At 49.8% G+C, this 25,508-nt stretch overlaps 1 protein-coding gene across 4 annotated transcripts; it reads left to right on the forward strand.

Annotated features, from left to right (window-relative positions):
* Positions 1 to 663: 663 nt before the first annotated feature.
* Positions 664 to 23,412, forward strand: Pkm (pyruvate kinase M1/2). 4 transcript variants are annotated; one of them, XM_042054798.1, is made up of 10 exons: positions 664 to 919; positions 9,500 to 9,666; positions 10,313 to 10,404; positions 13,517 to 13,648; positions 14,181 to 14,367; positions 15,118 to 15,388; positions 16,249 to 16,552; positions 19,469 to 19,635; positions 22,126 to 22,307; positions 22,886 to 23,412. In XM_042054798.1, exons 2-10 carry the CDS (start codon positions 9,513 to 9,515, stop codon positions 22,990 to 22,992), a joined length of 1,596 nt encoding a protein of 531 aa, XP_041910732.1. In that variant the 5' UTR covers positions 664 to 919; positions 9,500 to 9,512; the 3' UTR covers positions 22,993 to 23,412. The 4 variants fall into 4 exon arrangements, with proteins under 4 accessions (XP_041910732.1, XP_038179914.1, XP_038179915.1 ...); XM_038323986.1 differs by lacking the exon at positions 19,469 to 19,635 and adding an exon at positions 19,997 to 20,163; XM_038323987.1 differs by lacking the exons at positions 664 to 919; positions 19,469 to 19,635 and adding exons at positions 1,481 to 1,551; positions 19,997 to 20,163.
* The last annotated feature ends 2,096 nt before the right edge of the window (positions 23,413 to 25,508 follow it).

The raw sequence follows: 25,508 nt of genomic DNA on the forward strand, positions 1-25,508 counted from the left end.
CTTGTAGGAAAAAAATTAAGGTTCCTATAGTACAGATTTAAATACATGACTGAGTAGAAAATCGGTGTTGACTCCTGCATTGACATTTGCTACACGATGGGCAGTTCTGCACTGATTACCTTAAACTGGTTTTCTGCTCCAAGGCATTTAACAGTGCAGGATTCAAGACCTTACTGAAAGTATTAACATGGCCCCAACCTGTCCTTTCTTGTTATGAAAGGACTCACGCAGCACTCACGCTCCAGCAACAGGCTCCCAAGTTCCCCCTACCCGGCCTCTAAGGTCTGGGAGGCAGTCCAGACCTCTGACCACCCTCTGCTCACATCACCCCAGCTTCCCGGAGGGTGCTCTGGGGCAGCCATCGGAAGAGTGGAGAGACCTTGGGCGGGGCTGGAAGAATGTTAGGGGACTTATAAATCTGGGCCCCGCCCTGGTAATCCAGGGCAGATGGGGCGACCTGGGCAGAGGGCCAAAAAGGGAGCCCTATAGAAGCCTCCCAAGCCCTAAGGCAACAGGTGGCCCTGGCGCCTGGGGAACGGGAGTGATGGTGTCCTCGTCTCCAAGGGCGGGCCCTGCGCCCTCACCACTTCCCCATTGGCTATCAGATTACTCAATGCGCAATTTTGGATGACTGTGTCCTTCCGCCACGGAAGGTAGTCCTCCTCTAAAGGGCAACCTGCCTGTCCCGCCTCCACCGCGCTTCTCTCCAAAGGTGCGGACGCCCAGCGAAACGCGAGAGGCGGGGCGCCGTTGGCCGCCGCGGGGATTGGGCGAGGGGCGGGGCTGCGGAGGGATTGCGGCGGCCCGCAGCTGGGATAACCTTGAGGCCCAAGAGGCGCAGTCCCGCACAGCAGAGACTCGTCCTGACCCTCCAGTCGTCTGACTTGGGTATTGCTGCAGGATCCGGAGTACGTCCGAGGTGAGAGGGGAGAACCTACGCCATCTGTGCCCAGGGCCGACGCCCGCTACTGGGTAACGCAGGCCTGCCTGCCCATGCGGGACCCAGGCGCCTGGCATCGTGTATCCCAGTCCGGGTTGGGGGAGAAGCTACACTCGTGCCCAGGTCCTGAACTTCCAAAGACAGAGAGGCCTTACAGCTTCTCCCCACATTCTAGTTCTATTCCCTCTTCCTTCTCAATCTGGTTCCACCCTCTTATCTTACTGCTGCCATCCTCTCCATCCTGTTCTCTCCCACTCCGATGCTCATCCTCCTGCATTCACTAGCAGTTCTTTTCGCCCTTCATTTTAGCTTTGTGCTCTTCCCCTCCCTCCTTTGGTGACCTCCTTATAATCTCTCCTTGAAATAACTCTGCCGCTCCCCCCCTTGTGCCCTGCATTTATCCTCCATTCAGGTCAGTGTGCTCTTCCCGCGCCTGTCTTCGCTACTCCTGGTCGCCCCTCCCCCCCCCTCCATTCCGGTCACGTCCGCGGCACTGCATCCCTTCAGCATCCGGATCATCGCCCCTCCCCCTCCGCGCAACTTCCCCCGCCCCCCGCATTCTGGTCACGTCCGCCGAGTCCCCGCTAGCCCTCGTGGTCCGGTGCGTGTAGGTAGGATGCAGTCAGTGGCCGTCCCGGGAGATGTATCTACGGGTTATGTAATGTCGGTCTTCCCGGTGGCGGGGCAAGAACTGCTGGCCGCAATTCCTTCCTATTTTGTGCGACCGCAGATTCCTCTGGTGGCCCGCGAGGCACTGGTGCTCCGGGCTATCCAACCCTGCGGGGCGCCTGCAAGTTCTCTCGCGCTCCATCCTGCGGTGGCGGGGTTGCACGTACGGCAGGGCGCCTGGACCAGCCGGTCGCGCTGCGCCCACGTGCTGGGGAAAGGGTGGGGGGGTGGGCGATCAACCGAGAGAGGTTTCCGGGTGGAGCTGGAGCCCGCCGAGCTCAGTCTAAATAGGGAAGCAAAATTTGTCAAGTCAGTGCTGTGAGGAAAATGGAGCTGCACAGGGTGGTCCGCACGTTGGGTTTGAAGAAGCAGGAAAGCTCCAAGTCTGAAGGTTACATAAAAATTCAGTCATGGAAAGATGTCTCTTTATAACCTCTTCTAAACCCAAGGAGATTGATAGGATTAAGAGCCTCACAGTGAAGGGACAGTTCTGCGGGGGGGGGGGGATATAAACAGGTTTTTGGAATCCGGTGTGATTTATTTATTTTCTGAGGTGGTTCAGCCTCTGGTCCTGTGTCACGAGTAAAGATGATTGCTCCAGGCTGCTGAAGTTACTGGTCTCCGTGTAAGTAGGGGGCATATCCAATGCAGGGAGTAATCTCGGGTGAAATGCCCAGAAGAGCATGCGTATGTCCTTTTTTCTCAATGAATGATAGTTAGATTGAAGGCCTCCCTGCTGTTCCTATACATACTGAGGCTAACCTTGGGGAGGCAGGAAGGCTCTGAATAACCAGTATCCCCTGGAAACGAATTCTCTTTGGAATCCGGTAGGTGTTTACAATGTAACTACTGTTACATTGTAACTCTCCTGAGAAAGGCGCTTGTCATCTAAAGGGAGAAATGCGGCGTCCTTTGTCTTCTGTAAGGGTAGAAACAAAGAGGCAGATATCTAGATCGATGTCTTCTGATTCTTCCTGACTGTTCAGTGTAACACCGTTCATCCTGCTGACTTGTAGGTTTGGAGGCTGTTGCAGTAAGTTCTGTTGCCTCAATACTCAGGGTGTGGCACTTTCTAGGGTGCAGAGGGGCAGGACCTTGGGTTAAGATTCAAGGTACCATTGTTAGGCAACAATTTGCCTTCTGGTAGCCTGAGGATGCTGTAGGTAAGGCAGTGAGCCTGTTCTGTGGGAAAGTGAAGTTAGTGTAAACCATCACCGGGTCTGGGCAAGATGACTCAGCCTTTCAACTTAGAGGTGTTTCAGAAGATTCTCTTCCTTGGGTGAGTGGGAAACCTGGTTCTCCTAGATGTAGTGAGGCCCCCTATTTAGTGAGTCAAATGCTGAACTAGTGTGGATTTCCCTAAATTAAAAGGTCTCACCCAGGCTGAGTGTGGTGCTGCACACAACTTTTTAATTCCAGCACTGAAGAGCAGGGCCAGGACAGAGTCTCATTGAGTTTTAGATCAGGCAGGCTGTGAAACCCTGTCTCAAGTGCATGGGTGGCAGCAAAATGCAGGGTCTGTATACTATCTTTCTTGACTGGTAGGCACAGCAGCCTCTCAGGGAACAACCAGTATAATGGTGATTTCTGTGAACTCATTAAGAACTATATCCAAGTACTCTGGAGACTCACTGGCAGCCTACATGTTCAGGCCAGCCTGGGCTAAATAGTGAAAATCTGTCTCAAAAGAAAAGAGCCTTATTCCCAGGGAGTGACTTGGCACATTTTATAGCTGGCTACTACTCAAATCACATTGGAGTTGGATATGCCATCTGTGTGTGTGACGTGAAGGCGTTGGTCACAGGAAGACACCTTATTTCTCAAAGCTGTTGATTTCTTAATATTGAGTAGAAGAAATGAGGAAACAGCCATGTACAGAAAGCTAGGGGAAAAAAAATCTCTTGCACTAAATTCATATTACTTGGTTTTTTAGTGTCTTTTGCTTTAGCTTTTCTTCAGGAAGTCAAGATGAGTTGGCCAAGAACTAAGGTGGAGATTGAGGTAGAGGAAAATGAGTCACTTGCCTTTCAGTTTCTGAATCATCCCAAATATCCACAGCCGAGTTAACTGGTAAACTACAAGAATGAGTTGGCGCCTATGAGATTTTTACTGTTCTGGTAAGAGTACTTAAGGGCTGAGTCATCCCTGTAAACTTCACTCGGGTGCAGACCGGAATAAATGACAGACAGTATGAGGACCATTCTTCCTGACATGATACTTGGATACAGACTGGATATGGAGTAGTCAGATAGAAGTGAGCCCACGTGGCTGGGGGCTTGCAAACCTCTGCTGACTCTTGAGGCCAAAGGTAATGTCTCAGCTTGGGACTGGGGGTGGTCTTAGAGCCACCAAGCTGTGCAGTGAGGCCACGCCCCTGCAGCAGTTTGTGCCTGTCTGCACGTAGGAGGGAGGTCTGAACTGCAGTACCTCTGGTGGCCGCTGAGATGCCCCCAACTTCTCCACTGAGGTCTGGGGATCTTGAGCCTCTTACCCAAAGCCAGCTAAGTCTCTAAAGGAAGCTACATCCTTTCCAAACATTTTGACTTTAAGCCACTGGATGTAAAAGATTTTACCTCGTGCCATGCCTATTTTGGAGGAGTCCAAACTTTAGATTAAGAAGTAGGGAAGGGCTGGGTGTGGTGGTGCATGCTTTTAATCTCACCATTCAGGGGGCAGAGGCAGGTGTATCTTGAGTTTGAAGACACCTAAGCTCTGTAGAAGGGTTTGAGAAGTCAGGGGATGGAAGAATGAAATTATTTATGGATTGAATAAAGTCAGAATACTTTTATTTTTTGGAAAGTCTAAAAATACAAGTCAGTATTGATGCTGAGTTCTGGGTGGTAGAAATGTGGGGTTTGGAGTTCCACTCCCCCTTTGGAAGAGAGGCAATAGTGGCAGTCCTATAAAGGTCACTGTAGGTAGGCACTCATGGTAAGTAGGTCAGTGCTCTTGGACAGCTGGTGCTGCCTTCCCGCTTTAATCCCCTCCCCCACTGTGGTTCAGGGCACTCCTTTAAATGCCGAGCCTGTGCCTCCGTTGTGGAGGCCATTGTGCATTCTGCTTACACCTGGTTCCCTGGGCTCCTAAGCCAGGGTCCAGAACATGGGCATCGTTCCCAGAAACCCTGGCCTCTTAAACCTGCTAAGGGAGGCACCGTGTGCCAGCAGAACAGAAGTTTCTCCCAAATCTCCTCCTTTTGGCTCAAACTAGTTCTCTGCTCTGCAAAGCTGTGGTGGAGGCCAGGAGATCCTTGGTACTGAGAATGAAGGGTTCCTTTGATCTGGCTTTCTGTCCTGAAAGTAGCATGGTCTTCCTGGGTGAGGGTCACAAAAGAGTTTAAAGTGGGCTATTATAGTTAAGATTAAATAAAAGAGCTGGTTTGTCCTTTTTTTTTCTTTTTTTCGGGGGAGGGGGGCGGAGATACAGGAATTTAACTCCAGTAGGTGGGCTCGAGTTCTGAATAGGCTGATTAATGCCAGACCTTTCTGATAGAGAATTTGCTGAGGTTCAAGGGTAGACCTCCCCCTGGGCATGGTAGCAAATGCCTTTAATCTCAGCATTCAGGAAGCAGAGGACAGACTGATGGATCTCTTTTACGTTTTAGGGTAGCCAGGACTAAGACCATGTCTTAATAAATAAGCCAGGCAGTGGTGGTGCATGCATTTAATTGGGTGGCAGAGGCAGGCAAGTCTCTGGAGCTACACAGAAACCCTCTCTCCACACCCCAGGGTAGTTTAATAATGGCAGCAATGGTTTGGAAGATTTAACTGGTGGGGTGAGGCATGAAACTTTAGCCTAATAAGAGTGCCAGCTCTAAGAATCAGGGTGACATTGGACATTTATTTTCTTATTTGTTTTTATGACCTTTGTGCCTGACACGAGGGAAACAGATGGGAGGGGCAGAGCCAAGGTGGTCTGAGCTGGGCCTGTGCGTGCCTCGGCCTGTAGGCCACACTGAAGCCTGAGCTGGAGTTTCCTTTCTCACAGACGGGCAATGGCTCTGAGGAAGATACTGCTGCAGGGGCTCAGGCTCCAGAGTAAGGCTCCTGCCCCTGAGCACGCTGTTTGCTGCTGTCATTGGACATGCCAGGCTTCTGCTGCTGGCTGGAGGTTGGCTGTGCATGTGGGTGCCTCCTAAAGAGGAGGATGCTAGCATGGGAGGGGCCGCATGTCCTGGCAGGAACTACTATACCAGTAGGCAATGGGGCAAGCCCTTCATGGAGGCCCACCCTGCCAAAGGAACCAAGGCTGGGGTTGCTTTCCTGGCCTGGAAAAGACCTCAGAAAGGGTATTCTGTAAATATATCAATCATGTGCTTTGTTTGAGTTCTGGGGACCATGGGATAGGCCGAAGAGCCCTGGTGGGGGGCCGGAGTGTTCCAGGTCAGCCTAGGAAGAGAAATATAGCTCAGTGAGCTAGGGTCTAGATTGGTAGAGGACTTTAAAAAAATTGAAGTTCTGTTAGAAGTCTGTTTGATTCCATTGGCCACTTTGTATCTGGTAGCAAGATAGTCCAGTCTGCAGACTTCAGGTTAATTCCAGGTGGGGAAAATGCATTGGGTTGTGTATCTGAGGCCAAATAGTTTTTGAAATTTTACCTGCTAAGTTGGATTTCCGGGCCCTGCAGGCAGCAGCCTTTGTCTATCAGAACATCCTCGTCAGTACAAAGGTTGTGCTGTCAAAGCCTGAGAGAGCAGTCAAAGCAGGAAAAGAATTGCTGGACACTGAAGTGGAACTGAGGTTTTGGTGATGAAATTTTTCCATGGGTTTTATTAGACACTTTGGCTTTGAGGTCAATGGATGAAGTTGCCCTTCCAAGGTCAGTGAAGCTGCCCTGTGAGGCGCTCTTGTGACTGAGGGCAGAGAGCACACGTGTTTCCATTTTAGCAGAGTGATCCTGAAGGGTGCAGGGCTGATGTGTGGCTCTACGCTTTCCATGTAATTCCCATGAGCTTTATTAGCATGCATGGAAATAAATACATCATTTTCAAAAGCTGTTCACTTAATTTTTCCTTTCTTTTTAAAGATTTATTTTTATTTTTTAAATTTATTTTATGCACATTGGTGCTTTTGCCTTCATATATGTCTGTGTGAGGGTGTTGGATCCCGTGGAACTGGAGTCACAGTTCTGTGAGCTGCCATGTGGTTGCTGGGAATCACACCCTGGTCCTTTGGAAGAGCGGTCAGTGCTCTTAACCACTGAGCCATCTCTCCAGCCCCCTATTTATTTTTTCTTAAAGCGTTTCACATCAGTTTTTGTTGATGAAGGATATGCTGGGCACGGTAACACATACCTTTAATCCCAGCATTAGAAAGGCAGAAATAGATGGGTTTCTGAGTTGAAAACCAGTCTGGTGTATATAACATCTCCAGGAATACATAGTGAGACAACTGTCTCAGAACAGGAGGGAGGGGGTGTTGTGATAAATACTGCCACCCAGGTAACAAGGTGTTTGTTTTTTGTTTTTTTTTTTTTAATCAGCTATGAACTGGTGATTTTGACATTTATCCTCTTGAGTCTTTTTTCCTTTTATCATAAGGTGGAGTGCACCAGGCTTTTATATAAACTAGAGGTGGTGTATTCCTGTAATCTCAGCCTTGGGGGAAAGGCACTACATACCGAGTTCCAGGCCAGCCAAGAGGAATGATAGTAAATTATAGGTTTAAAGATACTTCAGAAGGAGTCAGTCATGCCTGTGTGTGCTCTTAACACTCGGGAAGTTGAGGTAGGAGGATCTTTGAGTGAAACCAGGCTGGGATAGTGTGAGCCTCTGAGGGGGGGGGAGGGGGAGGGAGGGAGAGAGAGAGAGGAGAAGAAAACAAAGCGATGAGGGGTCCTGAGATAGCCGTCTTGGGGGTCTGTGTGTGTGTCTAGCGTAGCAGCTCTAAGCAACTTCTGGTTAAGGTGATTACAACAGAGAACTTTAGTTACACTCAGCTTTGCCTTAATCCTCGGTCCTCATACAGCTCTCCAGGGCAAACTGTACTCAGCTCTGAGCGGTCTTTCCAAGTGGGGCCAAGGAGCTGCCACCCTGAGTCAAAAAAAGAGCAATATGTCACCGGAAGCCCAGGCCCAGAAGAGAACCAAAGGTATGACCTGATCATCAGTGGCCTTGGAAGGAGACACAATGTCTTGTGGAGAGAAGAGCAGGTGGCTTTTTGGGAAAGTGGGTTTGGTGTCTGTTCCACTCACTGACTTCATAGTTAATAGTCCCATCATGGTCATAGCAAGGTTTTCGTGTCTTGTTGGCTTGATGTGCTACCCGTTCTGTTTCCTCAGCAGTCTCCTAAGCATGGCTGGGAGCCGTGAGAGTTCCCAGCCATGTTTCAACCATGAGTAGACATGCTGGGACATCCTCAGATTTGGGGAGAGGGAAGAGACAGAACTGATTTTGACAGAGAGGTCTTAATGGGACTGAGAACAAATTCAACAAACACTACAAGGTGCTGGGGGTTAGCCCAAGGAGACCCGGAGGAGAGGTTGGCTGTTTGGGGGAGTTAGGAGTGAACCATGTTGGCCACTGGCAGTAGCTGGAGGTCTCATCCCTCCTTTAGTTTTAAATTCTCTAGTGAATGTAGGGGTTCTCCCCCCCCCCCCCCCTAATCCCAGCACCCAGGATACTGGAACATGAAGACTGCCATGAGTTCAAGGCCAGCCTGGGCGACAAAGAATGAGACCTTGTCCCTTGAAAAGTTTGGCACTTGTGTGGTTGAAGACTTGTAGGCATCTGTTTGCATGTGATCACTAGTAGGTTGCAGAGGTCCCTGGCTGTTGCCAGGTCTCAACAGGGTAACGTAGACGAGCTTTAGGTGTGCATTCTTCAGGTGTGTAAAAAGCACATAGTCAGTAGAGTCAGTAGATTGAGGGCCCTTGACAGGGAGGCAGGGCAGAGAGCAAGGATAAGGAGGGGCTTACTGTAGAACTTGAGCCGAAGTCTTGAGGCCCTGGGGTTTTCAAAGAGCCCCTTGATCTGAGAACTTGGATGAGGATGCCCAACATTGCTCAAGCCTCTCAACATGTCAATACAGCGCGGAGCTTCTGCAGAGTTCTGTCCTCTAACCAGCTCAGTGAGCACTTAGTTGTAAGTCGGTAATAAAGCTAAAGCAAAGGTCGGTGCAGCTGTTGGGATTGTGACCTGGGTGGCTAATTGCCTGGAACGAATGCTCGGACTACAGGGAATGTGCTACCTACCACACATAGAGGGGAAGTCCAGATGGTCAGAACTGGGGCTGGGAAAGCCAGGTCTAACTCAGCATTCACTCTTTCGATCAAGGATAGTGAGTTCAAGGTCAACCTGGGTGGATTCTGTGCCCTCTGAGACTAGCTACTGTGTGCAATTCTGTTTCCAAGGTTACAAGTGACTCCTTAGTCAAGTTGTAATGACTTCAGAGCTGTTCCAGCAAAATTGGCTTTGTGTGTCTTGTAAATGTTGCTGTTTTTTGCTAGAGAATTCTGGGATTTTTGCCTAATAGAAGCTAAAGAATAAACCTAGCCAATGAAACCTAGAACTTTGGAGCTAAAAAGGACTTGTTTGGGAGGATGTTTCTTACAGCTTTGGGCAAGTTTCTTCATGTATGTAAAATGTATTGTAGTGTTGGTGTTGACAGCAGCTCATGTCTGAATCCTGCTCACACTGCTCCCTAGGACTATATGCATTGGATAGGAAGTGACTTTCATTCATCAAGGTCTTTGCTGTTTGCTCACAGTCACATTGAGCCCTTTGCCCAATTTGAGGAGCATCCACATAACCAGCACGTGCCAGGCCTCTGTGTGACTTGTACACAGAGCAACCGTATTGGGTTAATGTGTAAGTGGGAGGCGGCCACCTCTGCCAAGTGGCTCATTAAGTACTGCCCGGTCTAATCTGCACTTCAACTCTCTGGGACCCAGGACCTCAGGAACCATGCCGAAACCACACAGCGAAGCAGGGACTGCCTTCATTCAAACCCAGCAGCTGCATGCAGCCATGGCTGACACCTTCTTAGAACATATGTGCCGCCTGGACATTGACTCCGCACCCATCACGGCCCGCAACACTGGCATCATTTGTACCATTGGTGAGTGTGGCCTTCCCCTAAATGGAAGCTTCCTGTCTCATTGTCTCCTGAAAAGCGAAACGATTACAAAGTTAACCTAGATTCTAAGTGGGGTGCTGTACACACATTTCTAGGGGAACAGAAGCCATAGGAAGTGGACGTGAAAAATTAGTACGCCTAGTTTTCTTCGGTAGGTGGAGTTCATGGTCTTTCTTAGTGGGTCTTTGTGGGAGGATTTCAGACACCTCAGATCATTTTGTTTTTTTGAGACTGGGTTTCTTTGTAATAAGCCTGGCTGTCCTAGAACTCACTTTGCAGACCAAGCTGGCCTCGAACTCACTGTCCCCAAGTGCTGGGATTAAAGGGATCACCCGGCCAGATCTTTTTCCTGTGGTCTGTGTCACTAATGTTAGTAGTTCAGTAGTTCGATGTCTGTTTTGAAGGGAAAAAACTGTCTTGACTTTCCCTCCACTTGCCTGGAAGAATTGTAGAGAGTGGCAGTGTTTCCCCTCATTTAAATTAAAGTTGACTAATACTTTCTGTTAATATTTGGAGTTAATGGTTAAAAAGCAATCAGAGGATGAAGAGTTTTCATTTTGAACAGATTTTGCGCGTTTTCCTGAGTGCTCGTAGCTTACTCACTATGGCTTTCAATGTTTGTCTATAGGTCCTGCTTCCCGGTCTGTGGAGATGCTAAAGGAGATGATCAAGTCGGGAATGAACGTGGCTCGTCTCAATTTCTCTCATGGAACTCATGAGGTGGGCCTCAGCTGGGTTGCTGGGATATTGATGGGAAACAGAAGGTGTGGTGTTCATTTGCGATAACTTCCAACAGGTGTGAGTCTGGGTTTCTCTGGGAATGAGACACAGTCCTAGCTCATCCCTGATTCCCTCCCTCCTGCCGCCTTCATTGGCCTTGACAAACAAAGCCTGCTTTGTCAAGGACCTGGGCTGTCTCTGCCCTTAACCTTCACAAAAGAAGGCAGGAAGGGTTTAGCTGGAAACCCCCCTAGGCTATCATGTGTCTTTTCTCCACACTTGACGTCCATGCCTGAGGGTTTCTGCAGTGGCTGCTATGGGTCTGGTGAACCAAAGGTCATGCAGAAGATTGCTCTGACTTAGTTCAGTCCCAAGGTGGTTAGGCAGGGCCAGAGGGGTCTCCACTTGAGGCTGAGTCTATTGCCCTTCGGAGGAGAGAGGTAGGAATGCATTTGAGCTGGGGCTAGTCCTTAGATGCTCTAACTGATGCTGATGGGAGGCCATACGCAGGAAGCAGATGGCAGTTGTTAGAAAAGCCCATTTGTTCGGGGCTTTCGGGTTTAGAACAATCCATTCTAGCAGCTGGGCGGATGGAGGCGTCTTAGCTATCTTTCAAATACTTCCTGCTTCGCTGTGGATTTCCTACTGGCATTGATGGAGGAGGAACAGTCCACCCTGGTTTCTTTCTTTCTTTTTTTTTTTTTTTTTTTCCTCACCCTGGTTTCTTTATGTCCTGTTCAGAGTGCTCTATTTTGCCCTCTGACCTTTGGGAGTTGTTTGAACTAAAAATAGAGGCAGAAGAGCAGTCCAAGAAGTGAACCCCTCCTTCCCAGAACATGAGAACCCTTCATCATAGATGCCCTAACCCATATTCCATAAACAGCCCGATGGAGAACAGCTCCCAAATGTCATGCATGATGCCTAGGGTAGTCCAGTAGGCACCTAAGCAGTATGGGTATGGGACACATCCTTGTTAGGTGTGATGGCATAAAACCTGAAGCAGAATTGAGTTCAAGGCCAGTTTGGGATACATGGCATCTGGAGGCAGCCTCAGAAATGTAGCAGGGTCCTGTTGCAAACCAAAAAGAGGGAGAGATCGATGCTTTCCATGTTCCGCTGCTCTTGGCAGGAGCTACCTGGAATAAACTCAAGGGTAAGTCTAACCCAGAGGCAGAATTAGATCCACTTGCAAGCAGAGTCTGTGTGGTCTCTGGTTTGCAGGATGAGCAAAAATAAATTTGGGGACGTGACCTTTAGGATTCATGGCTCTTGAATTCAGTAAAATAATACCACGCAGCTGAGATAGCAGTGGCTAGTGAGGACATCGAGACCTGGGTGAGGCCAGCTCTAGCTTGACTTTTTTTTAACTATAAGAGGCATTTGGAGATTATCTGTACTTTGAATCTTATTCATAGATTGACCTTTCATTTATTTTTTTATTTATTTGTTGCCCTTGAGAGTTTATTTGTAGGTTTTATACTGAAATGAAGTTATCCCCTTTGGGAAGCTGATCTGAAGTTGTTCAGTTAGGGCATGTGATTCAAGCAGCTTGACTGCGTGTCAGGTCTCTTACTGCATGTGTTCCTTCTGTGAAGAAGCAGGGTGTGTTTTGCTGCAAACTTGGTGGTTTAAGTACTCCTGGACACACTAAAATTGCACTCCCTCCCTCTGACAGGAACATCTACCAGCTGCATCTGATCCTTTGACAGCTTTGGCAGCCTCTTAATTGCACCTCTTGCTGTTCACATGGGCAAGATGTGTGTCATCCCTGCTGAGTAGGCAGGGCTGTACTGCCACACTGACTTTTACGGCCTAAATTTAGAGCCTCCACAACCATGACATTGATGGGCACCAGTTGTCACCATTAGGTAACACGCCAGCAGAGTCATAGCTGTGACAGTGGGAGACAGTCACCTCCCAGAAGTGTAGCAAGGGCTAGCCATAGAGAGAATTTTAACGATAGACCTCCCAGTGTTCTAGTTATTTGGGAGTATAGTGCAGTTTTATGCACGAGGCCAAGATGTGTGTTTGTTTAGTACACTTATGGGCTGAAGTGTGTAACTCGGTAAGAACAAATCGGGGTTCAGCCTCATACTTACAGAAATATGCCAGTGGGAAAGGTTGTAGGCCCTATAAAGTAGACATTATTACAGCCATAATTCTTCAATGGAAATGAACTACTATAAGGAACTCACTAAAACAAAAAAACCAAGGCAGTCAGTAGTCACTGTTGAAGGACTGGTTCCGTCTCTGCCCTTGTCTCCTAGAGATAACAGGCTTGCAGGTGTCTTTCCTGCCCACCGTGGTTAAAGGACATGCCCATAAAGTGATGTAATAAATGGCCCGTTATCAGTGGTATCACATGGATCTGCACCATCCACAAGTTCTTGGTCTGCCTTGGCTGAGTCCCAGGTAGAAAAAGGAAAAGTCCTTTAGGCAGCCCTGTGGTTTCTAATGAAGACTAGCAAAGGGCAGTTGTGTCAGCGGTGGCCCACTGGTCACCTGTGACCTGAGGAAGTGATTGTGAAAGGAGTCTGTATGACTGAGCAATGAGCTGTCAGCTTGGGCCATTGGTCACTTAAGTCAACAACTTTGAGTTTGAATTGAAGTTGGGATCGATAGTGAAAACAGACTGACACAGGCTGCCAGGACAGACTTTAAACACAAGGCCGGGTTCTTTACCTGCCTCAGTCTTTAGCCTAGGGTTACTAGAGCAACTGAAGGGACACACACAGCCGCTTTAAAAGCAGGTTAAGGTCACATTCCTGCCTGTGATAGGTTTGGTGGCAGTATTCTGGAATGTTCCCAAAATTTGCTGTTAATGTGGTGCTGTGGTAGATGTGTTCAAAGCTGTCGCCATGAGAGGCGGTGACGCTGTCATGTAAAGGAACAGTGTATACTGCTAAGATTAGGGGGTTAGGAAGATTAGATTTTAGATACTTTTGTGGTCTGTCTGCTTGGCCTCCACGGTAGAGAATAGGAACTGGAGTCAGGTATGGAGGGCACTAGATACTTTTGTGGTCTGTCTGCTTGGCCTCCACGGTAGAGAATAGGAACTGGAGTCAGGTATGGAGGGCACCTATCAATCAGTCTCCCTTCCTTCTTTATCTAGTACCATGCAGAAACTATCAAGAACGTGCGTGCAGCCACAGAAAGCTTCGCCTCTGATCCCATTCTTTACCGGCCTGTTGCTGTGGCTCTGGACACAAAGGGCCCTGAGATCCGGACTGGACTGATCAAAGGCGTGAGTATCATAGGAAGCCAGTAGTGCCATGGGTGCAAGCCGTCCTGCCTTTCTCTGGTGGCCTTCTAGCTTCTGACTGTCTGGGTGGGTGTTTTAGAACTTAGGTCTACAAATGATGGAGGTTTTTGATGTGGGTATTTTGTGTGGCTGCACCACATACATGCTTGTATCCCCTGGAACTGGAGTTCATCATGCATGTTTGTGAAGTACCATATGGGTGCTGGGAATCAAACTAAGAACTTCTACATGAAGATCTAGTGCTCTTTATCTCTCAAGCCCCCAAATGAGAATATTTTATTCTTTGCCATTTTCATCTGCATAGCTAGGAAATATTATGTATCGAAGGTACTATTGCTTTTTTGGACTCCCTGTGATGAGCAGGGGTTTTTTTGGCCTTATTTCCTCAAAATATGCAAAGGCCCCATAAGTATTTATTCAGAGGAAGAGGGTTTCTTGGTGGTTTTAGTATCCCCGACAGACAGGAGTGCTGCCCGCTGCAGTTCATACCGCATGTGCTATCTTGACTCTACAGAGCGGCACTGCAGAAGTGGAGCTAAAGAAGGGAGCTACCCTGAAGATCACCCTGGACAACGCCTACATGGAAAAGTGTGATGAGAACACGCTGTGGCTGGACTATAAGAACATCTGTAAGGTGGTGGAAGTGGGCAGCAAGATCTACGTAGATGATGGGCTCATTTCACTGCAGGTGAAGGAGAAAGGTACGTCTGGGCACAGTCCATGGCTAGTTCCTATCGCCAGAACTCTGAAACTGAATGTATTAGATAGAGCTGCAACTCGCCCAGCATGTATGAAAGCCTGGGTTCCATCCCCAGAGGATCTGAAGTTTATTCTTTGTCTGCCTCCCTGGCATGTCTGAAATACTGCCTCAAAAACCCCAAACCCCACCAAGGGCCAAGTGGTTGGAACACGCCTTTAGCCTTCAGTCCTAGCACCGTGGGAGGTGGGCCCCAATATGGCGTGTGTGATACTCCTGTGTTCGCTGGAATGCTAATTAAGATCACTTCTTGGTGGTTTAAGTGGTTTTTAGGTATTGGTGGTTACATTTGTATTTAAGAGGATTTTCTGTAGCCTGAGCTGAGATTAACTGAGCCTGTCTTTGAACTCCTTTTTTACCACGCCTGACCATTTGTCTTTTTGTTTTGAGGCCAGGCCTCACTTTAGCCCTGGCTGGCTTGGAATTCACTGTGTGTAGACCTTGTTAGTCTTCAAGTTTTATCTGCGTCTGCCTCTTGAGTACTAGGGTTAGCACATCCACAACTTAAATTCCTTAGCAACCTGGGAGTATTGTTTATAGGCGAGGAAATGGACTCGCTTCATCGTGGCTCCAGTGTCCTCAGTGTGATGTGGCATGTGTTTCACTGAATTCGGGGACTGGGGCAGGGGACCCTGCTGCTGGCCTCCCACCAGATGGAACCTCATCACTTTGGTCCTCCACCTCTCTTACGCAGGCGCTGACTTCCTGGTGACAGAGGTGGAGAATGGTGGTTCCTTGGGCAGCAAGAAGGGGGTGAACCTCCCCGGAGCTGCTGTGGACCTCCCTGCTGTGTCAGAAAAGGACATCCAGGACCTGAAGTTTGGGGTGGAGCAGGATGTAGACATGGTGTTTGCGTCTTTCATCCGCAAGGCAGCCGATGTGCACGAGGTTAGGAAGGTCCTGGGAGAGAAGGGCAAGAACATCAAGATCATCAGCAAAATCGAGAACCACGAAGGTGTCCGCAGGTGAGTGCTGGCACCCCTCTCAAGGCCCAGCCCTCTGGAGGGGAAAAGTGGCCTGGTGGGCATCATAGGGCCCTTCATTTGGGGCTTACCTGGAAGCTTAGGTCCTGGTATCCATGCTGAAGCTTGTAGCCTCATGATCTTTGATTAGAAGACATAATGGGTTCAGCAGTAATGACGCACACCTTTAATCCCAGCACTAGGGAGGCAGAGGCAGGCGGATCTCTGTGAGTTCGAGGCCAACCTGGTCTATAAAAGCTAGTTCCAGGATAGATCTCCAGAGACCCAGAGAAACCCTGTCTCAAAACAAAAAACAAACAAAAAAGACATAATGATGCTGATGAAGAGTCTTCCAGTCAGCTTCCCATAGGACATCACGTGATGCTTTGGTTAAGTTGGTGTTCATGGGTATGAGGCAAAATAGGGTGACTAGTTTGACATCTGTGCTGTCTTGATAAGCCATAGGTATTGGTGGATCTTGGTGTTCCTTCAGCCCTAGGGGCACTTGAGGACAGGGCACCGCAAAGGATGCTCTCAGAATCCTGAGCTAAACGAAGCTGTGGGCCTTTGTAGACGCATGGCTGCCTCATTCTCTCTTATGGAAGTACTGATTAGGAGGCACCATAGGTGGGGTCTAAGATACAGATGGTAAACCTCATCCCTCTCCTCAGTGGTGTTGAAGCTCAGCAGGAAAGATGGACAGCCTACTCTGGGTATCCAGGTTATCTTGGTGCCCCATCACTTCTGGGTGCCTGTGGGTGTGGCCCTCGGGCATTCAAGTCGGGGGTCGTGGGAAAGCGTCTGCCCGTGCTTTGTTTCATTTGGGGCTTCCTGTTCTATTTTACCTTTATTTTCTGCATCAGGTTTGATGAGATTTTGGAGGCCAGTGATGGGATCATGGTGGCTCGTGGTGACTTGGGCATTGAGATTCCTGCAGAGAAAGTCTTCCTGGCTCAGAAGATGATGATTGGCCGATGCAACCGCGCCGGGAAGCCAGTCATCTGTGCCACACAGATGCTGGAGAGCATGATCAAGAAGCCCCGCCCCACCCGTGCTGAGGGCAGTGATGTGGCCAATGCGGTCCTAGATGGAGCAGACTGCATCATGCTGTCAGGAGAGACCGCCAAAGGGGACTACCCTCTGGAGGCCGTTCGCATGCAGCACCTGGTAAGTCCTTAGAGCAGAGGCTTCTGCATCCTTGCCGCGGTCTCTCCTTTTCCCCATGTCACAGCAAAGAGTGAGATAGTGTATGGAGGAGTGCTTCTTGATTTTTTTTTTTTTTTTTTTTTTTTTTTTTGCTTTCACTGCCTCTGTCCTGTCCCTCTTTCTCCTGATATGGAGGATTCCACTTTCATTACATAGGCCACATCTGGCAATAGATTTAAGTCCTCTCTCTCTCACCTACCCTCCTCTCAATAAAAACTTTAGCACTCAAAAGGTGAAAAAAGGATTTAAGTCCTAGGATGCAGTCAGATCTAAATGGCCCAAAGGGCTCTATTTTTAAAAAGCCAGTAGTTTGTTCGCAGCTGGTGTCTTGGGTTGGCTTAGTTTGATCCCCTGCTAGTGCCATGGACAGATGCTTCTCCACTGCAGGCTGTACCCACACTGAGCTGTTCTGAGCTGGAATTGCATGGTGCCTGTATCCTGGGAACTGCATCCATTTCTGTGCCAGACCAGGGCTACAAATGAGCTAGGGTGGAGGGTAGGTGCGGTATTCAGCAGGCTCTGGGCTCAACAGGAACTATGAAGACTTTTCTCTGGGAGTATGTTTTCAGACTTCCAGCTCTGCTCAGATATGGTGCTGAGCGTCCTGCCTCCAGTCCAGTATTCAGAGAATGAGGCAGGATTAATTTAGAGTTTGAGCATCTTCTTCTCATAGGTGACTGCTTCTCATAGGTGGAGACTCAGGTTCTCGGCCCTATATTCTGCCCTGGAAATTCCAAAGAGTTGACTTGGGCCAGTTACAGAGCTGGTTACTTCTGCCTGGTGGAAGAGTATTGTGAATTAATTTTTTGAGCCTTTGTTCCATTTTCAGCCAGCAATGGACCCCTATCCTTTTTGTGAACCCAGTTTCCCACAAACCCCCAAATTTTAAGACATCAGAGAAGGGAGAAAACAGTACTCTCTGGATTAGCAAATCTTGCCTTTCTTTCTTGCATATCTATCCATTTATTAAGTTTGCGCAGGTTCCAGGGGGAATTGTATTCTTGGCTGTATAACCTTTTCTGTGGCGACTCTGTGCCTGTATTGAAGCTGTCATGAAGGGTGTGTGTGTGTAGTTTTCTGTGCCCGTTTTGAAACTGTCCTGGAAGGGTATGTATGTGTAGCTTGGGCCTCTCTGGCCAATCACATGCTTGTGTCGTGCGATTGTTCAGATTGATCTTGTGGCTTCACATGGCTGCCCGTGGCAGGAAAGTGCTTTTCTTCTAGAAAACTGCCTTCCGTCACCTCCGTAGTCACTGCCTCCCTGGTTTTTGTACCATACACTCATTTTCTAGCTACCTGCTTAGTTGTGTGATCTGGCCACAGAGCGGTCAGGAACAGGTTATGGCTGACTTTGACCCGATATTCTGAAGCATGCAACCACAGAGATGTATGTGTAGCTGTGGGCAGGTTTTGTGACCTCAAGACCTTGCCCTAAGATGAGTTTGAAGAGATATTAATTATAGTCTTAGCAATTAACATTTACTGCCATCATTAAATGTTAGATAGGCCTCTGAACATGTTGATGTAATCTTTGTGGCCCCGATTTGTAAATGTAAATCACATGTGATGTGGGCTGAGCCCAGTTGGCTGTCTATAGGGCCTGCTTGCTCTCTGTTTGCTGCACCGTGTTGGAGCAGTGGGTGTGGACAGGTCTCCTAGATAGAGTTGGACTTAGTTCTGATGTCTATGTCCTGTCTTCCATGCCCTGGTCTTTCCTATGAACAGACAACTTAGAACCTCGAGGCTGGGGTTGCATGGTGCTGCTCAGAAGATGAGACACAAAGTCTGGGTCAGACTGTGGCTGCCCCTTCATGGGGTCCAAGCCTCTCCTGTCATCCATTAACACCCAGACAGCCTCTCCCCTTACCTGTCTGCTGTCTCTTCCTGTGTCTAACTGCAGTTCATGGCCTGTAATCATGCGCTAGACACCCCAGCTATGGTTGTTTGTCCTTTGTGCTGCGTGTATTCTGTTCTTAACCAAAAGAATACTCTCTGCCTGTGAATCTGCTTCTACTATCAAATCCGTAAGATGATTTGCTGGTCCTTCTCATCCCTCCCATACTAAGATGCTGGTGGTTATTGCGTTTCAATTCTCTGAAATTTATATTACCTTTCTAATACCTGGTCTTACCCGAGCAGGTAGTCTGTAATGTAACTCACTTGCCATCTCGCAGTGGTTTTAATTGTTAAGTTTTAATCCGTGTCTTGACATCCCCGCATGCTTTCATAGGCACTGATCTCTTCACATGGCTGCTCATTGTACTACTTTCGAGTGAGTCAGAGTTTCCACAGCTCTGTTTAGAGCTGGTACACTGGTTCTTTTGCCCCTTGACCCCCTACTTCCAGAACTGCCCTGACGTTTCCACTGTAAACACTGAGCAAAAGTTCCTGAGTCTGTCTAAGCTGTTGTAGGCAGACAGCCATGTGAAGACGGTCCTAGGGCCTATTCCTTCCTGTAAGCTGTGTTGTGAGGCAGGGTGGTCAGTGGGAGTGACGTGGCCTCCACCTTGGCATCTTTCTGTGACAAGGTCCTAGGGCCTATCACTCTGTCCCTTTAAACTTGGTGCATTCCCATGATCCCAGCGTTTGGAAGGCTGAGGCAAATAATGATTCGAGGTCAGTGAGGGCCACAGAGAAAGATCTTATCTTCCATCTAAAAAGCTCATATGGGGGTATGGAGTTCTTAGAAAGAAATCAAAGGGGAAAATCCCAACGGGAATGGAGGAACTTTTTGACCACCCTGCCTCTGTATCTGTCCGCAGGACAGGTTTAACTATACTTCCTCTCTGATTAATTCCCCCTGTCTTTCCATGTGTTGTCTCCTATTTTTGCCTTCCTCATCCCTCTTCCTTCTCCCTCCTACCCTTAACCTTACAGATAGCTCGGGAGGCTGAGGCAGCCATGTTCCACCGTCTGCTGTTTGAAGAACTTGTGCGAGCCTCCAGTAACTCCACAGACCTCATGGAGGCCATGGCCATGGGCAGCGTGGAGGCTTCTTATAAGTGTTTAGCGGCAGCTTTGATAGTTCTGACGGAGTCTGGCAGGTAGGGCCCTAACGGCAGGTATTGGTATAGGATAACTGCTCTGCGTTCCAGCCACTTCAGGAAAAGGCAGCTAGTTTAGCCTTGTGCCTGAGCTTGGACCCAGCCTCTCTTTCAGGAAGGCAGCAAGGAGGTCACGATAGGACAGGACCAAGTCACAGGCATCCGTGCAGGATGGTTGCTGTAGAATGTTTGATCTTGCTCACTTCAGAGCACGTACTGACTCTGCTCCTGGCCTTTTTGTGCCAGGGACATCTTCCTTCCCTGTTGTCTGTGACTCCTCCCTCTCCATTTGTGCTAAAGCTCTGACAGAAGCCATGTCCCCTCCCCCCCTCGTCCCTCTGGACGGATGTTGCTCCCCTAGATTGCCCGTGAGGCGGAGGCCGCCATCTACCACCTGCAGTTATTCGAGGAACTCCGCCGTCTGGCGCCTATCACCAGCGACCCCACAGAAGCTGCTGCCGTGGGCGCTGTGGAGGCCTCTTTCAAGTGCTGCAGTGGGGCCATTATCGTGCTCACCAAGTCTGGCAGGTAGGAGGCGGCAGTGGTTCCCTGGGGACGTCCTGCTCAATCGCGTCCCTCCTTGGGGATCCCGAGAGTGGCTTTGTGCCAAGTTTGGCTGCCACCAAAGGACTCCAGGCAGCACTCAGGTATACCAAACCATTTGGCTCCAGTGTAAGTTCATAGTCTGCCTCACAGTGAACTGGAAGCAAATAGTCAGTTTTGCTTAGTTTGGTTACCATGGGGTCTTCATACAAATTCGGTTTGGAGGGCTGATGAGATGGCTCAGCCGGTAAAATTGCTACGCAAGCCTGGTCCATATTCAGTACCCCAACCCATGGAAAGAGGAGCTCGCTGATTTCTGATCTCACACATGCTGGCAGGCACAAACCATAACAACGATAAGCATTTTAAAATCCCACTTGGAGGGATTGGCTATAACGTCTCAGTGGGTAAAGTGTTCGCTGCACAAGCATGAGGATCTGAAGTTGGATCCAGCACCTATGGCAAAAATGCATGCCGATAGGAGGGTACTGGAGACTTCCCAGCGAGCCAATCAAGAAATTGGGGTGGGGGGCTGGAGAGATGGCTCAGAGGTTAAGAGCACTGACTGCTCTTCCAGAGGTCCTGAGTTCAATTCCCAGCAACCACATGGTAGCTCATAGCCATCTATAATGACATCTGGTGCCCTCTCTGGCATGCAAGCATACATGGAAGGAATGTTGTATACATAATAAATAAATAAATCTTTAAAAAAAATGAAATTGGGGTGGGGAGACTTGGCCTTTGAGGCCCCTGACCACTCAGCTACATGGTAGCTCACAACTGTCTAGCTCTAGTCTTGGAGGGATCCAGTGCCCTCTTCTAACCCCACAGGCATTACATGTATGTAGTACACAGGTGTACACGTGGGCAAAATACCCTTGCACATAAAGTGAAAAAGAATGAGGTGGAGAGTATTAGAGGAAGATACCCACTATTGACCTCTAGCCTCTGACCCTTTGGGCACAGAGGCATCCACCTGTGGGCACCACACATGCTAATATACATAAGTAAAAATATCCAGGTATGATGTCCCATGTCTATAACCTCAGTGCTCATGAGTCAGGGCAAGTAAGGCCACAAGTTTGAGTCTAACCTGGGCTAAGCCTGTGCTCTTGGAATGAGTAGCAATTGGTGGGGTCTCAGGAGCTCCGAGATAGAAGGTCTGGGCTAATCCTGTGCCCCAGCACTGCCTGTCCTTTGGCTCCAGACTTCTGGGGTTTCACCACGGAGTTACTGATTGCAGCAACCACCTCTTTCCTTTAAAGCCTGTGGACGCGGGCCAGCGTGAAGAAGAGTATTCTCTGCTGGGCTTTGTCTCCCAGTACCTCTTGTTTGTCTTCAGAGGTGGTTCAGTTAATTCAGTTTTCCTGAAACACATGCTAGAAGTAGATACTTGTCACAAGGTTAAGGAGGGATCCCTACATCCCCAAAGGATCTAAATGGGAGAAGCAGTCCTATACCTGCCTGGTCTCCACCTAGATTTCTAAAGCCTTTTTTATCAAGTGTGTTTGGGGCACTAAGAGTTCAGCTGCTGGGGCTGCCTTGGGAAAATGCCGTCGTATTGCAGTCTTAATATTGGCTCCCAGGGTCTGACCCTTGCTGCTATTGTTTCCAGATGCCAGAACTCTGGAGCTAGGTGCGTGTTGCTTGGTTTGTATATGTTGCTGGCATCTGTGGGTGCTAGTGAAATTGGACCCAAACTGCTTCCCCCTACTTGAGAGGGATTCTAGCTGTGGAACTGCCCATACTGAAATCAGCACAAACAGCTTAGGGCAGAGGGCAGAGTGGAGAGGCTTACTGGTCCTTGGAGCAGTGTAAACTTCCAGAGGGAGAAGCCTATGGCTCAGAGTTGTATTGGAGAGTGTGCTATATTGAAGGTGCTTCCTGTCTCCTGGGTCTTGTGACACTGTTTAATGGACGGTCTATCCAATCTGTTCCCCATCCCAGGAGTGCTCACCAGGTGGCCAGGTACCGCCCGCGTGCGCCCATCATTGCCGTGACCCGCAATCCCCAGACAGCTCGCCAGGCCCATTTGTACCGTGGCATCTTCCCTGTGCTGTGTAAGGATGCAGTGCAGGACGCCTGGGCTGAGGATGTAGACCTCCGTGTGAATTTGGCCATGAATGTTGGTATGTAGCTGGAAGCAAGATGCTGGGCAGTGGCTTTACTGGGGTTCCTGAAACTAACATTCTCTCCAGTCCTGGGCTGAGCCCACCTGTCTTCACCCTCTTTGTTTGGTGCCCAAGGCAAAATTAATTGCCTCTACTCATTAATTACTGAGGTTTTCTTAAGCATGGCTGGAGTTACTGTGCTGTGGGTGGAACTCACAGATTATGGTCTTTTCCTGTATATGATTGGATATCAGGAGCTGAGAGGAGGAAGGCTGGCCAAGTATAAACTGAAGGATCTCCAAAGGTCCCTGCAGTCTGTCTGGACTCAGCCTTTATTTAGGCTAGGAGGCTTGCGCCATCTTGTGGTAGGAAGAATTGGTCGGGCAGTATAGTTCCCCTACCAGCAGCACTGTTTGTAGGTGGTAGCTCTGGGGCATTTGCCCTGGTATGCCCCTTCCTGGTTGGTGTCTGGGCTAGGAGATAAGCGCCACCTTTGGGTAGGAGAGAGTAATGGTTGTTCAGTTAGGGCTGGGTGGGGCTTTGGGGTAATTACCCCAAGTGTAAACCTCTACTCACCAACCTTTCTGTTCTTTCAGGCAAGGCCCGAGGCTTCTTCAAGAAGGGAGATGTGGTCATTGTGCTGACTGGGTGGCGCCCTGGCTCTGGCTTCACCAACACCATGCGTGTAGTGCCTGTGCCTTGATGGCCCTCTGGAGCCCCTCTTCTAGCCCCTGTCCCATCCCCTTCCCCATCCCATCCATTAGGCCAGCAACGCTTGTAGTGCTCACTCTGGGCCAGAGTGTGGCGCTGGTGGGCTGGGACACCCGGGAAAATTACTGTCGCTGAAACATGGAATAGAGCCCAGCTGTCTGTCTATCATATGGCCCTACCCAAGCCAGGGGTGACAGAGGAATGCAGAATTGGAAACCCTCTGGCTTTATCACAAAGGGGCAGCAACATCTCTGTGTACTTTGCTCCTGTAGAAAGTTGCCCAGAGAACTCCCAGCCCTGGCCTGGAGTCAGGAGACAGCTAGAGTAGGGGTTTAAGGCATGGGGCCCAGGTTCCTGTAGAGATGATAACCTCTGGCCCCGGGCCGGACTTGCTTCCCCAACAGCTTTGGCCTCCCCCCACTGCTCCTTGCGCACTTCTCAGCTGTCACTACAGTCACACCCTCCACCTCCCATTCTACTGTGCAGCATCTCCAGGCCTGTTGCTATAGTGCCCACCTGAGTGTCAATAAACAGCAGCTGAAGCACCTGTGTCCTGTTCTTTTCTGCTGGGGGGGCGGGTAGTGGTTGAGCCCTGCCCTCTGAGCAGGTGAAAATGACAAACCGTCTTGTGCCCGGCCATGGTCCCAGCAGTTCACCCGCAGCCATTGAATACTATACATTCACTGGATATGCAAATTGCCTCCAGCACCAAGGATAGGTGTGTTGGAAAGCTCGTTCTATTCTCCACAAAGACTGCGGACAACTCCCACCTAGCACCTACACCTTTAATAGAGTTATGTGCTGGCTCCAACCACTGCCTTAAAAGCCACTTGAGGGTGCTGTAGGATGAATCCCTGCCCGCAGCAGTTAAACACAGAGCCTCTAGAATAAGGGACAAGGTAGGACCTTGCTTTGCTCCGGGACACTCCCAAGAGCCAAGTGGTCCCGTGGGGAAACAGGCCAGTGAAATTAAGAAGTTGAAGCGCCAAGAACTCTGGGAACAAAAGGGCAGGGCAGAACTAGAATAGAGCAAACTTAGGGGCTCTGAAGAAGCAAAACATGCGATGTGAAGGCCTATCATAGTTGCAGACCCAGCCTGTCTTCTGGGACCTCACAATTTGAGAGACCCAAAGAAGACCTGTCTGCCGCTGCGGCCCACGACGGCGGTCTGGGAGCGGGGAAGACTCCACCAATTAGCTGAGCTCATCCCGAGCAAGCGACCAATGGGCGACAGGGGGTGGGCCTTCCCCCTGGGTGGGCGGAGCCCGGAGGGCACTAGGTCTGGCTCTCAGCCTTGGGCTCCAGGAGAAGGCGCTGCGATGACCGCCCTGAGCCGTAGTGAGCCTGACGAGGCGGGCAGGTAAGGGCGGCGTCCTTGGGCTTTGGATTCTGGGCTGCGGCGATGGGCAGGGCGGCTCTGGGATGCAGCGCCTGGGCGTCTTCTGCCCGTGGGCCGGGCATTTCCCGGCCGCGGGAATTCCCGCTCGGGTCAAGTTGCGCCGTTGGGACCCTTTACCGCCTCCTTGCTGCGAGGTGTCCGAGGGTCAGTCTTGATGCCTTTGCCGAACGGTAGGCATGCTCCTGGGCTCACCACCTGTCTGCCACCTTCGCGGTCCATTCATTTGTGTTTTCATTCAATTCTCACCATAACGACCCCCCAGCCCCGGTTGCCTCCATTCCCAGGCTGTCGCTTCCCTGCGGGCCCCTGCAAAATCAGCTCCTCTCCTCTCCCAGCGGGATCTGTTCTAGTAGCGCACGCGGCTGCCTCGGAGGCAGCGTGGAGCTGTCCCAGCACGACTCGGCCGCACCCCGTTCGCCAGGCCCGGGCGGGCTGGGGCCGGTCTCCAAGCCCGGAGAGCTGGTCCAAAGTCGACCTGGGAGGAAAGGAAAGTTCTTGTAACTGGAGGAGAGTAAGGGGGCAGGGAAGACACGAGGTGGGATGGCAGGTGGCATCAAGAATGGGAGCTGTGAGTGTAATGTTTACCTAGCATGCACAAGGCCCTGGGTTTGATCCTCAGCACCGTATAAACCAGGCATCCGTGATGCTCACCTACAATCCCAGCACAGTATCCAAGATGGTTTATGCTTGCTAATCTCTGGGAATCTCTTACCTGAGCTGAGATTCGGGGCCACCATGGACCACATAGTGAATTCAGGACCAGACCTGGGGAGTGAGGGGATTTAATTCTTAAAGTCTTCGGGTTCTGTGGATGAGATTATCTGGGGGAAGACACAGTTTATGGGTGAGACTGTAAATTCCTACTCCTACCCAGTCCCACCCTGCACAGCTGGACATCCCTGCAAGCCAGGATGGATCTAGTTAGGGCAAATGTCATCTTATGCCTACATCAACCCTGGATACATAGGGGGTGTGGATTTAGCGGCTCGGCCCCCTCAGGGCTTGAGGAGGTGGGGTGTCCAGCTAGCTGTTATCTGCCTTTGTCTCTGTGCTTGTCTCTCCCTCAACATACATGGTTGTGCAAAGGTGCCCCTCCTTGGGGATCTGAA

The sequence above is a fragment of the Arvicola amphibius genome, chromosome 3 (genome assembly GCF_903992535.2).
Source record: "Arvicola amphibius chromosome 3, mArvAmp1.2, whole genome shotgun sequence".
NCBI classification, from domain to species: domain Eukaryota; kingdom Metazoa; phylum Chordata; class Mammalia; order Rodentia; family Cricetidae; genus Arvicola; species Arvicola amphibius.

Bases quoted from the DNA above. Each gene is read 5' to 3' on its own strand.
- Pkm (XM_042054798.1), top strand. From the start codon at position 9,513: ATGCCGAAACCACACAGCGAAGCAGGGACTGCCTTCATTCAAACCCAG. The intron at 14,368-15,117 runs GTACGTCTGGGC...TCTCTTACGCAG, and splicing joins ACTGCAGGTGAAGGAGAAAG to GCGCTGACTTCCTGGTGACA. The intron at 22,308-22,885 runs GTATGTAGCTGG...CTGTTCTTTCAG, and splicing joins GAATTTGGCCATGAATGTTG to GCAAGGCCCGAGGCTTCTTC.